Source organism: Bos taurus, chromosome 8, assembly GCF_002263795.3.
Source record: "Bos taurus isolate L1 Dominette 01449 registration number 42190680 breed Hereford chromosome 8, ARS-UCD2.0, whole genome shotgun sequence".
Classification (NCBI taxonomy): Eukaryota; Metazoa; Chordata; class Mammalia; order Artiodactyla; family Bovidae; genus Bos; species Bos taurus.
The window spans coordinates 72,624,056-72,636,777 of NC_037335.1; the positions used below are offsets into that span (position 1 = coordinate 72,624,056).

At 42.7% G+C, this 12,722-nt stretch overlaps 1 protein-coding gene across 4 annotated transcripts in view; it reads left to right on the forward strand.

The window, feature by feature from the left end:
* DOCK5 (dedicator of cytokinesis 5) overlaps positions 1-12,722 on the forward strand; it is a 280,649-nt gene that overhangs the window by 180,468 nt on the left and 87,459 nt on the right. For all 4 annotated transcript variants that reach the window (XM_005210292.5, XM_010808067.4, XM_059889493.1 and 1 more), the window contains 5 exons: positions 1,151-1,254; positions 2,345-2,528; positions 10,147-10,244; positions 10,461-10,550; positions 11,876-11,976. In XM_005210292.5, the coding sequence (XP_005210349.1) occupies positions 1,151-1,254; positions 2,345-2,528; positions 10,147-10,244; positions 10,461-10,550; positions 11,876-11,976 (577 nt within the window). The remainder of the gene's footprint in view (positions 1-1,150; positions 1,255-2,344; positions 2,529-10,146; positions 10,245-10,460; positions 10,551-11,875; positions 11,977-12,722) is intronic.

Genomic DNA, 12,722 nt, shown 5'->3' on the forward strand with positions numbered 1-12,722 from the left:
TCCTTCACTGTCTCCCGGAGTGTGCTCAAGCTCGTGTCCATGGAGTTGGTGATGCCATCCAACCATCTCATCCTCTGTCGCCCCTTCTCCTCCTGCCCTCAGTTTTTCCCAGCATCAGGGTCTTTTCCAATGAGCAGGCTCCTTCGCATCAGGTGGCCAAAGTATTGGAGCTTCGGCATCAGTCCTTCCAGTGAATATTCAGGATTGATTTCCTTTAGGATTGACTGGTTTGATCTCCTTGCTGTCCACAAACCTTGAAATATAATAAATAAAATACTTGCTGAGGTACTTCCCTGGTGGTCAAGTGGCTGGGAATCTGCCTACCAATGCTGGGGTCATGGATTTCATCACTGGTCTGGGAAGATCCTACTTGCTGAGGAGCAACTAAGCCCATGCACCACAGTTACTCAGCCTGTGCTCTAGAGCCCATGCTCCAAATAAGAGAAGCTGCTGCAATGAGAAGCCCATACACAACTAGAGAGTGGTCCCTGCTCAGCACAGCTAGAGAAAGCCTGTGCACAGCATCAAAGACCCAGCGCAACAAAATATAACTAAATACATATATACAGAGTGTACATACATACATACTGAGTCTGTTTTAAAACAGCAGTAGTGAGATAGCCCATGGAATGGTTTGGAAGCATGGCATTTGACCTGATTAGGTTTGATTTTGGAAATTCATACCAAAGAGTGGAGAGATGTTGGGTGGTTGAAGGGCTAAAGACAGAGAGACCTGTTATGAAGAGCTTATGGGAATACAGGGAAGTGATGAGGGTGGCCTGGACTCAGGAGGGAACAGCAGGAATAGAGAGAAGAGGTGTCCAGAGGCTCTTAGGATGTGGGGTTAGCCTGGAGGTGGGGTCAGTGTCGATACTCATTGTTCTGATTGGATGTTTGAGTGGATTCTGTTGTCATTCATTCATAAATATAGGAAGAGCAGGATATGTGTGGGGGGCACCAGAAGATTTCAGTTAAGGAACTATTTCCTTCAGGGAGGCAGTGACATGGATAATCCATGTGGCTTATTGGAGCTCACTGAACTAGTTGATGAGTGTGCGGTCGAACACCTGACTGCAGAGCCATCAGCTGTCATAGCCATCACTCCTGGTATTCTTCTGTCCCGCTCAGACATATATTCTTGTCTTTTCAGCCAGAGATAAATCGGAGCGAGCCTTTGGCGTGTCCTTTGTGAAGCTGATGAACATAAATGGCACCACTCTGCAGGACGGGAGGCACGATCTGGTGGTGTATAAGGTGGTGCTAACGAAAGAGGCTGAGGACCTCCGTACTCCCTCTGAAAATGATTCTGAAAACTCCTTTTAGCCTTCGTGTATAACTATCAGAATCTTCTCTAGAGCTGTATGTGTTCGCACTTATCAGTCTCGAATCCTAGAGGACTGTGGTCACACTAGCTTCATGGACTCCCATCCCCTTCAGTCTAATAAATGATGGTCCTGGGACTTCCCTGATGGTCCAGTGGGGACAGCCAGTCACACTTCCACTGCAGGGGGCGTGGGTTTGATCCCTGGTTGGGAAACTTGGATCCCACATGCTGTTCAGCATGGCCAAGAAAAAAATTTTTTTTTTTTTTTTAAAGGATGGTCCCTCCTCCTTCTGCAAATGGCATCGTGGAGGTGAACAGCCAGAGGTTGTTCTCTGGCTTTGTTCTTTGCATCACCCCTTGTGGAGCGTTGATAACTGCGCTGTTGGGCTGGGTTAGCAGGTGGTGGGTGTGGTAGGATGTGGTTTTCATATCAGCATGAGCCAGGCACCGTTTCTGTGCTCTGGGGCCCCTCTTCCTCCGGTATCAGTTTTGTCCTTATTCTTCCATCTGAGTGCTGCAGAGCTCTCATTCCCACTGAGATTTTAGAGTCGAAAGTAGATATTGAGAAGATCTCATTTGTCCAACAACATCAAGGAGGATTTTTTCAGTTCATAGCTTTTCTGAGATGAAGCTGCCTGAAGTGTATTTCTGGTAATAGCTCCTGAGCTCAGAATTAGTGTTGGAAGCCATGGCTGGCTGTTTCTTCTCAGGGGACCCAATGAAGTATAACTGTGACAATTTACACATTCAAGAAAACCATCCTTACTCTTTACTTACATATTTATAACACAGACTAGGATACTGATTTCTGCTTCATTACTTATTCCATTTTCATACAATGTTTAAATTATTTCTAGGCTCAGATTTTTGAAAAATATCATAACACCTCAGAGTTAGAAGGGATCTACTATAAAAACTTTCTTATGCTAGAAATACACTGTGCTCATGATAAATATTATTTTATTTGCATCCAAGGGATTTTGTCTACTCTCTGGCATCCCTGACATGCTTCCTTTGCAGGGTGACAACAAGAAGATGGAAGATGCTAAATTCTACCTGACCTTGCCTGGAACCAAGGTGGAGATGGAAGAAAAGGAGCTCCAAGCATCTAAAAACTCAGCCAACTTTGCACCAGCCAAAGACAGCACAAAGGACAGCTTTCAGATTGCCACCCTCATATGTTCCACGAAGCTCACCCAGAATGGTAGGCGTGGTGACCAGAATGACACCAGAATGGGTTTTCTATTGGGTCCTCCTGGGCTCCTTTGTTAAATTCAAGAGACTGGACCATCAGTCTTCTGAGATGGGGTCCTAGGCTTTCTGGATTCTGCTCTTTGTGTGATGTTCTAGGTAGAACTATTAGATAGCTAAAGCTTTTTATGAGGCTTCTTTGTCTATCTTTGAACCAGGGTGAAAAACCTGGTGTTTTTTAAATATGGTAAAACCTACAAATGTATTCTAATGGAGGCTGTAAAATTTGAAGGTCTTATGTTTCATTCCTTCAGTGCAGCAAAGAGCTCTAATACTGTTCTTTGTATAATGTGTGTAATGAGAGATTGTGGTAGCAGGGGAAGGACACTGGCAGGCAAATATCCGTGCCTTGCTCAAGAAGGATGGCAAAGAGCAGGGAGGATTTCCTGTTAGCCTTTCCATCTGTTGCCATGTAGACTCCTCTTTCCCCATTTTTTTCTCAAGCAGTCAGAGAGTTTTCATAAAATCAGCTGAACAGTTCAGAGTCAGCTTTACTTTGTCCCTTCTTGAAATCTGATAGCAATTTTAACTTCTCTTGGGTATATCATGGCATTTGATAGCCAATAACAGCTTCTTATTTACTTAACCTATGTAATTTCTAAGGAGTGCTGCTGGATATAGTGCTCCAAGGGTTAGATGCTCTGCGGACTTGCTTTAAAAATTCTGTATCCCCTGTGCTGTGTGGATGATTCGTCCCTTTGACCTTTGAGAAGAGTTGGGGCTCTGCCTTAGGGAGATGATAAGGTAGACAAAGCAGCTGAGATACAAGGGACACTCAAGGATCATCAGATAGCATGTGTTCGGTCTTTAGAAAGGGTCTAAAGATTTATTTTGGTGAATCATGGTTGGGTAGAGAATATGGATAGTATTTCAACTTGAGCAAGTGTCTAGACTCAATAGAGTGAGGCTTAGCGCTGTTACTTATGGGAAAGTAAAAGCATGCACCAAAAATGAAGCCAGAAAAAAGGCGAAACTATAAAGACGTGAAAAGATCCATGATTACAAAGGGCTCGGGGAGAGAGGGAGGGATGAACAGACAAAGAAGAGGGATTTTTAGGACAGTAAAGCTATATGCTAAATGATACCCTAATGGGTACAGGGATATATGTCACTGGACATTTGTCCATACCCACAGAATATACAAAGTGAAGCCCAACTTAAACGACAGCCTTGAGTTCATGATCTTTATCAGTGTTGGCTCATCGGTTGTAATAAAGGTACTACAGTAATGCAGGATGTTAATAATACTGGAAACTCTGCAACCTTGAAAGGATATTTGGGAACTCTGCATTTTGGGCTTAATTTTTTCTGCAAGCCTAAAACTGCTCAAAAAAATAAAGACTGCTGTGGCTGCTGCTGCTAAGTCGCTTCAGTCATGTCCGACTCTGTGCGACCCCATGGACGGCAACCCACCAGGCTTCTCCATCCCTGGGATTCTTCCGGCAAGAATACTGGAGTGGGTTGCCATTTCCTTCTCCAGTGCATGCACGCATGCTAAGTTGCTTCAGTCGTGTCTGACTCTGTGCGATCCTATGGACAGCAGCCCACCAGGCTCCCCTGTCCACGGGATTCTCTAGGCAAGAATACTTAAGTGGGTTGCCATTTCCTTCTCCAAAATAAAGTCTATTAATTAGGAAAAGAGAAACACCTTAAAAATTAAGCTAGAAAACATTCTGAGCTTACATGTCAAAACTGTATCCACGATATAACCGTTGTTAGGGAAAAAGTAAGTATAAATAAATTGTTGATAAAAGGTTAAATCAGATCAGATCAGATCAGTCGCTCAGTTGTGTCCGACTCTTTGCGACCCCATGAATTGCAGCATGCCACGCCTCCCTGTCCATCACCAACTCCCGGAGTTCACTGAGACTCACGTCCATCGAGTCAGTGATGCCATCCAGCCATCTCATCCTCTGTCGTCCCCTTCTCCTCTTGCCCCCAATCCCTCCCAGCATCAGAGTCTTTTCCAATGAGTCAACTCTTCGCATGAGGTGGCCAAAGTACTGGAGTTTCAGCTTTAGCATCATATTGGAAATGATTAAGATGTATCAGAGATTTTAAATATTTTCAGACCCTTTGGTCTAGTACTGTGACCCCTAGAAAGTGAACGTAAATGGACAATGAGGGATGTGCACAAAGATTTTTGTAGGAGGAGGTTTCCCTATTATTCATAATGGGGGAACACGGCAAACAATCCAGATGTCCAGTAGTTGGGGATGAGGTCAAAGTCTATAATGTTATTAAATGATAAAATATATGAGACTGTGAAAAAAGCTGGCTTGGCCAAAAATGTCCATTCAGGTTCCTCTGTAATATCCTCAGAGAAACATGAATGAACTTCGGGGCCAACTCAAGATTTCAAAACAAAGACATATAAAAATGTTAACAGTACATAGAACATAACCTTAGTTTTGTTTAAATATATAAGGAGAATTTGGAGCCAGTTGCCTGGGTTCAGTTCCCAGCTCTGCCACTTGCTAGCTGGTTCATCTTGGACAAGTCACCTGATCTCACCTGCTGTCGGCCTGGACAGAGTAGGAAGAGGGGACAGATAGGGCAGCCTTGTGCATATTTGAAAAGACAGGGTATTCCCAGCAGCAGATCGTAAGTGTTATTGTTTCTCTGCTTTCTTCTAATATGATGGGAATGATAAAGAACCAGTTCAATTTATTCTGAGAAAGAAGCAGCTGAGGAACATAAGTAAACCGTCAGCTCTACGAGGGCGTTTGCTGATTAGGAATGTATCTGTTCTCCTTTTACACAGAGACTGACCAGGGGTGTTGTTCCTTAGCCTTTGGAGGGCTGTTTGGACTCCAAAGGTCAAAAGCCACTGGACTTTGTCACAAACAGAGCCTGTAGGTGCTTTCATTACTTTATGAATTTTTTTGAAACTAGAACAGCTCAATTTATATGGGATCGTTTTGTTGCTGGACCGTTTGGAGGGTGAGAATAGATTTGTTCTAGAAAAGGGAGAGGAGAGTCAAGTCTCTGCAGGTATAGGCCTTGAGCCAGGCTTTCACAGCTGTCTCATTTTACCCATGGACATCCTCGCACAGGAAGACACCCATGTTGTTATCATTAATGTCAATATGCTGATCAGAATGCTGAGTTAAGAAACTGAAATATTAGGCTGGCCAAAAGTTCATTCAAGTTTTTCTGTAACACCTTACCTAATACTGTGCCTGAACTCATAAGTAATGGAGTTGGATCTGAAAATACATATTTGTAGCAAAATTTAGGGTTTTTTTGGTCATTTTTTTCTTTTTTAAATGTTGCAGTCCTAATCTTTTCCCAAAGGTAATCACTACCCTAAATTTGAGGACTGTCAATTAGAGGATCATGAATTCCTACATACTTCTGATGGAGATGTAAGTTGAAACAACTTTGGATAACATTTAGGTAGTATCTGATATGGTTGAAGGTGGTCATTCCTGATAACCCAGAAATATACTCTAGTTTTATACCTCAGATAAGCAGCTGTACCTGTAAACCGGGAGGCATATGAGAATGTACACAGCACAGTTGTTTATGATGTCTCAAAACCACAAACAACCCATCTGGTTTGGGGGGCGTTGTTTTGTTTTTTGTTTTTGGCTGTGCTGCTTTGGCTTGCAGGATCTTAGTTTTCTGACCAGGGATTGAACCCAGACCCTTGGTGTGTAGGTGTGGGGTCCTAACCATTGGATTGGCAGAGCGTTCCCCCATCTGGTTGTTCATTGACAGTAAAATGGATGAACAAATTCTGGTACATCCATATAATGGGATAGATACTATACAGCAATGAAGTTTGTCAGAGCCATTCATCAACCTGTGTGAATCCCAGAAACACGGTGAGTCTAGGCCTGTTTCTGTGACTGTGCCACCACTTTTCTTGCCCTAAGGCCTTATGGTTCACCTTTGCCAAATACATCCTTAATATGAGCACTGATGGAGCATGCAAGCATCTCTAGGGAATAAACCTCTAGGCTGATGAGCGGGTGCTTGACAGATGCTAAAATCTGCTGCTCGACTCTTCTCTGCTGATGGCGTATCTAAGTCCTTTTCCTTAGGTAGCGCTCGTGAAATGAAGTGTAACCAGTGGAACAGAATGGTTGACTAGCCTCGGGCAGAAATAGGAGATGGGAAGCTGGAATGGACAGTGCCTAGTGGATAGGTCTAGCACAGTGTCTGTTCTGAAGTATTTATGTAAGGAGTGAAGAATTGTCTCGTGTACACTACCATTTTCCTTGGGGCTGCTGGTTTTGATTCCATCCTGCTATGCTGTCTGATCCAGCGTGTACTGAACACCTGCTAGGTGGCTAGCACTGTGATGGCTTTAAGAATGAATACAATATGGTCCCTCCCCTCAAGTGTTTCAATCTATGGGAAGAGGCAAAGAGGTGTCAAGTGTGTCCTTACTTATTTGTCCTAATGTACATATATATGGACAAGGAGTGCAGATAGAACAGAATGATTGGTTATGTCTTCCTAGAGGGAATAAAGTTTGAAATGAGTCTTGAGGTAGAAGTAGCAGCTGACCAAATCCACAGCATTGGGTTGGCCAAAAAGTTTGCTTGGGTTTTTCCATAACATCTTTTTTTTTCTTTTTTTTTTAAATAAATTTTAAAGTGTATTTATTTATTACCTATTTGGGCTTCCCTGTTGGCTCAGACTGTAAAGAATCCATCTGCAAATGCAGGAGACCTGGGTTCGATCCCTGGTTGGGAAAATCCCCTGGAGAAGGAAATGGCAACCCACTCCTGTATTCTTGCCTGGGAAATCCCATGGACAGGGGAGCCTGGTGGGCTATAGTCCGTGGGGTTGCACAAGAGTCGGACACAACTGAGCAACTGAGCACACATCATTTACTGGCTTCATCAGGTGTTGGCTGTGGTGCGCGGGTTTCTCTCCAGTTGCACCAAGCAGGCTTCTGAGTGTGTGAGCTCGGTAGTTGCAGTGCGTGGGCTTAGTGGTCCCGTAGAGTAGAATGTGGAATCCTAATTCCCTGCTGCCGCTGCTGCTGCTGCTAAGTCGCTTCAGTTGTGTCTGACTCTGTGCGACCCCATTGACGGCAGGCCACCAGGCTCCCCCGTCCCTGGGATTCCCCAGGCAAGAACACTGGAGTGGGCCGCCATTTCCTTCTCCACCTAATTCCCTGATGAGGGATCAAACCTGTGTTCCCTGCATTGGAAGGCAGACTCTCAACCACTGGACCACCAGGGAAGTCCCTCCGTAACAGCATATGGATAAAACCTGAATGGAATTTTTGGTCACAGCAGTATAGTATTTCTGGACATTACAAACAAAGGGAAGTAAAGACAGGAAATGATTGAAGAGCATGCCACAGCTTGGGGAGTATTGAGTTGATCTGTCTGCCTGTGATGGGCTGGCAGGCAAACCCTAGGAGGGACCTTAGCACCTTCTACTGTGAATGCTATTGGGATTTTATTTTGTTGACAGTGGGATGTCTCTAGGCATTGGAGGCTTCCCAGGAACTAAACATGTGCATGCCAGTAAAACAAACACACTGAAGCAGACTGGCTGTTCTCACGAACAGAATGCATTTTCAACTCCTTATATATGTGTTTATACAGATCCATTGATTAAAAATACATAGTGCTACGCTTACTAAAAAATGCTCTACGAATAGTAATAGTAACTTGATGTACTAGACAAAATGATAAAGTAGTAATGGTCCAGATGCCTGCTTTAGTATGACACTAAAGTGACACTTTCAGTATCTAGACATTCATTAGACCTGTAAATGGCTTGTGGTTGTGTAGTTGCTAAGTTGTGTCTGACCCTGGTGACCCCATGGACTGTAGTCCACCAGGTCCCTCTGCCCATGCGATTTCCCAGGCAAGCATACTGGGTTGAATTGCCATTTTCTTCTCCAGGAGATCGTCCTGACCCAAGGATCGAACCTGGGTCTCCTGCATTGCAGGTGAATTCTTAACCACTGAACCACCAGGGAAGCCCATTGTAAGTGGTTTATAGATCCCAAATTCTGCATTTTAAATCCAAAAACACCCGAAGATTTTTGTCGCAGAGTTACCCTGCAGGCCATTCATCTGTTCTACCATCCTTCAGTATAGCAACCCATCTGATTTGCCATCTGTTTTATTTCTTTGAAGAACTCTGGGAGGGAGTATGATAGAATAGCAAGGACATGATTTTGGAGAATCAGAAAATCTGTTATTAAATTCCATTCATGCTGTTCTCTGGCAGTTGTGTAATCTAAGGCGGGTAATTTAATTTCACAAAGCTTAAGTTTCTTCATCTCAAAAATGAAACAAATAAAATGAAACAGAATCTGTTCTTGGTTACCAAAGGGGAAAAGTGGGGTGGAGGGATAAATTAGGAGGTTGAGATTAACATATACACACCTATGAAATAAATATACATACCTATAAAACATATACATACCTATATATAACATATACATACCTATATAATAGGTAGCCATCAAGGACTTACTGAATAACACACAGGACTCTACTCAGAGTAGTTCTCTGTAATAATCTATATGGGAAATAGAATCTAAAAAAGAACATATATACATATATATATGAATATATAGTTTTTATATATTTATATATATAATTATGTGTTATATATATTTACATATTATACATTACTGTAACTGTATTCTTACATATAATTCTTATATATTATGTATACTCAGTATTATTACAGTATATATTCTTATATATTCCTATATAATTCTTATTTATTCTTGTATAACAATTCTCTGTAATAATCTGTATGGGGAATAGAATCTGAAAAAAAACATAAATATTTATATATTCTTTTTACATATACATATTACATATTCTTATAACTAAATCAGGCTTCCCTGGTAGTTCAGAGATGGTAAAGGATCTGCCTGCAATGCAGGAGACCCGGGTTTGATTCCTGGGAGACCCAGGGAAGATCCCCTGGAGAAAAGAATGGCTACCCATCCAGTATCCTTGCCTGGAAAATTCCATGGACGGAAGAACCTGGTGGGCTGTAGTCCATGGGGTTGCAAAGAGTCGGACATTTCAGAGTGACTTTCACTCACTCACTATAGCTGAATCATTTGCTGTACACGTGAAACTAATACAGCATTGTAGATCAATGATATTCCAATATAAAATAAATTGTTTTTAAGTTAAAAAAAATCAGTGAAATCTCTACACTGTGGATGTGATATTTAAATGAATTAATGTACATCTGTAAGTTTGTTTTCCCCTCTGCATCCACCAAGACACACAGAGTGACAAGGGACAAATTAAGCAGTACAGCAAATTAAAGGTCGGTAGGTTATTTTAGTGATTCATGTGTAAGACGGTGATATCTTACATGAGAGGTGTGCATTCTATTCAGGAAATGTTTTAGGTTCTTGTACAATTGTGGTTGGTTTTTTTTCTCTGTGAAGAAGGAAAGATTACTAAAAGGTTTTCTTTGAGTTAGGTAAGAGACAGTAAATTAAAAGACTTCGTAAGGTTCTAGCCACCTGCAGGAGCAATGATCTCCTCTGCAGAGCTGTGTGTGTGGGTTGCTCTGCACATCTGTGTCTAACGCTTATGGTTTGTGGTTGTTCTTCCCAGTTGACCTGTTAGGCTTGTTAAATTGGCGCTCAAGCCCTCAGAATATTAAACACAACTTGAAGAAGTTAATGGAGGTGGATGGAGGAGAGATTGTGAAGGTATGTTTATTTATTCACAGGTAAGACTACAGCCACTGCATCCTTAGTTCAGCATCTTAAATGAACCCAGTGGGTGTAAACATAACCCTTAGTCTGCATTGGGAAGCAAGTGTGCCAGTTTTTAGGAAAATGCTATTTTTAAACCTCTTCTTTTGAAATCTAATTCTCCTCATATTTCTGCACTCACCAGATAACCTCTCTGTTTCTTGTCTTCAGTTTTTGCAAGATACACTAGATGCACTTTTTAACATCATGATGGAAATGTCAGGTGATGAAACATATGACTTCCTCGTGTTTGATGCACTGGTAAGCAATTATGCATGTTAACCTAGTGTTCATTCTCACAACTTTGTGGTTTTTGATAGTTCACTATTATAAATAATGGTGACAATATCCTCCTGCATAAATATTTATATACATCTCTCTAATGAATTCTTGAGGCAACATTCCCAGAAGTAATGTTAGATACAATTGACTTCTTAAATTTTTTATTTATTTATTTTTGGCTGTGATGGGTCTTAAACTTGAACTTCTCTCTAGCTGCAGTGCTCAGGCTTCGTTGCCTCGTGGCATGTGGGATCTTAGTTCCCCAGCCCAGGATTGAACCTATGTCCCCTGCATTGGAAGATGGATTCTTAACCACTGGACCACCAGGGTGGTACCTAGATATGATTGACTTATAGTCAAGACCTTTTTTCTTCAATTCCTGTTAAATCTTCCTTTTTGATATGCTTTTTCTTTTTTTTTTTTTTGATATGCTTTTTCTTTCTCATTCAGGAAAATTAGGTATTTTACTACATTTGACATAAGGAATCCCTTTAACTTGATTTAAAATCGTCTGGCCCTAAACCAGAACATGGGCTTCCCAGGTGGCTCAGTGGTAAAGTAACCGCATGCAATGCAGGAGATGCCGGAGACCCAGGTTTCATCCCTGGATGGCAAAGATCCCCTGGAGAAAGAAATGGCAACCCACTCTAGTATTCTTGCTTGGGAAATATGGACAGAGGAGTCTGGTGGGCTGCAGTCCATAGGGTTGGAAAGAGTCAAAAATGGCAGAGTGACTAAGCACGCATGCATGCATCATAAGTAGGTGCAAAGTGGTTATTTGTTGGTTGTGTGTCTGGTAGTGATAAGATGGTACCTGATAAGAGTTAACATCTGAGCAGAAAATTGAGACCCAGAAATCTGGTGAAGTTCAGTTTTTAGGGGCACCCACATTGTGCTGAGGAGAGAGACGTCGTTCAGTATTTCATTAGCTGTATCCTTGAGATAGTATCTATTATTCTCCAGGAAACCCCTCCCCACACCCTGCCCCCTCCGATTCCGTTTTCTTCCCTGACGTGTTTACCTGTGCCCGCCCGCTCTCTGTGGTGGTCAGCTCTCTGAGGCCAGGGGTGCTGGATTGTATTGTCTTCCTCCCAGCATTTACCACAGTGCCTGACACTTCATGGTCTCTCTGTTCATGTTAAATAAAAAGAAACCTGAGACTTCTCTTCAGCTCTGGAATAGTAATGTTGGGGACGCTGCCAGAATAATCAAGAAGGAAAAGACCCCATACATTGAGACCCAGCTTGTTGACTGAATGCCAGGGTTTGTGCTGTACTGCTATTTATATTTTTCACCTTTGGCAGGTGTTTATTATTTCACTGATAGGAGACATCAAGTTCCAGCATTTCAACCCTGTTCTCGAGACCTACATTTATAAGCACTTCAGCGCCACTCTGGCCTACGTGTGAGTACCAGGCCCGGGAAGGGTCTGTGGTTGGGTTGTCGGTTTGTGCTCCAGGGGCTGGGTTGTTGAGAAACCAAAAGGCCATGAGCTGAGGACCTGCACCTCTAAAGTACAGAACCTTGTGCTAAACTTCTTGGTGGAAAGTGGGAACCATCCAACAATTCCGCCTATGGAAAAAGGATTATATTCAGGCCCTCATCTCTGGGAAGTTATGGAAGAGATAAGGCTGTACTGCCTTAAGAATCCAGAGCATCTATAGGTGAGGAGTTGAAGTTGTTAGGAGCATGATCCAGGACAGAGGACCCTACCCAAGATCTTAGGAGGTGGGTGTCAGTGGGATCACCAGAGGTGCCAATGGGATCAATCAGAAGGTGAAGGAGGACCACATACGAGAGAACTATAGGTCATGCCCTCAACTCTATACAACGAATGCTTTGTAGAAGTCATTGCTTAGAGCAGGGGTCCCCAACCCCCAGGTCATGGGCTGGTACCAGTCAGTGACCCAATAGGAACCAGGTCCCACAGCAGGTGGTGAGTGGCTGGTGATCATGTGAAGAAAGCTTCATCTGTATTTACAGCCACTTCCCATCCTTCACATCATCGCTTGAGCTCTGCCTGCTATCTGATCAATGGTGCCATTAGATTCTCATAGGAGTGAACCCTCCTATTAACTGCATGCAAGGGATCTAGATTACAAACTCCTTATGAGAATCATCCTGAAAACTATTTTCTGTTCCGCTGGTCTG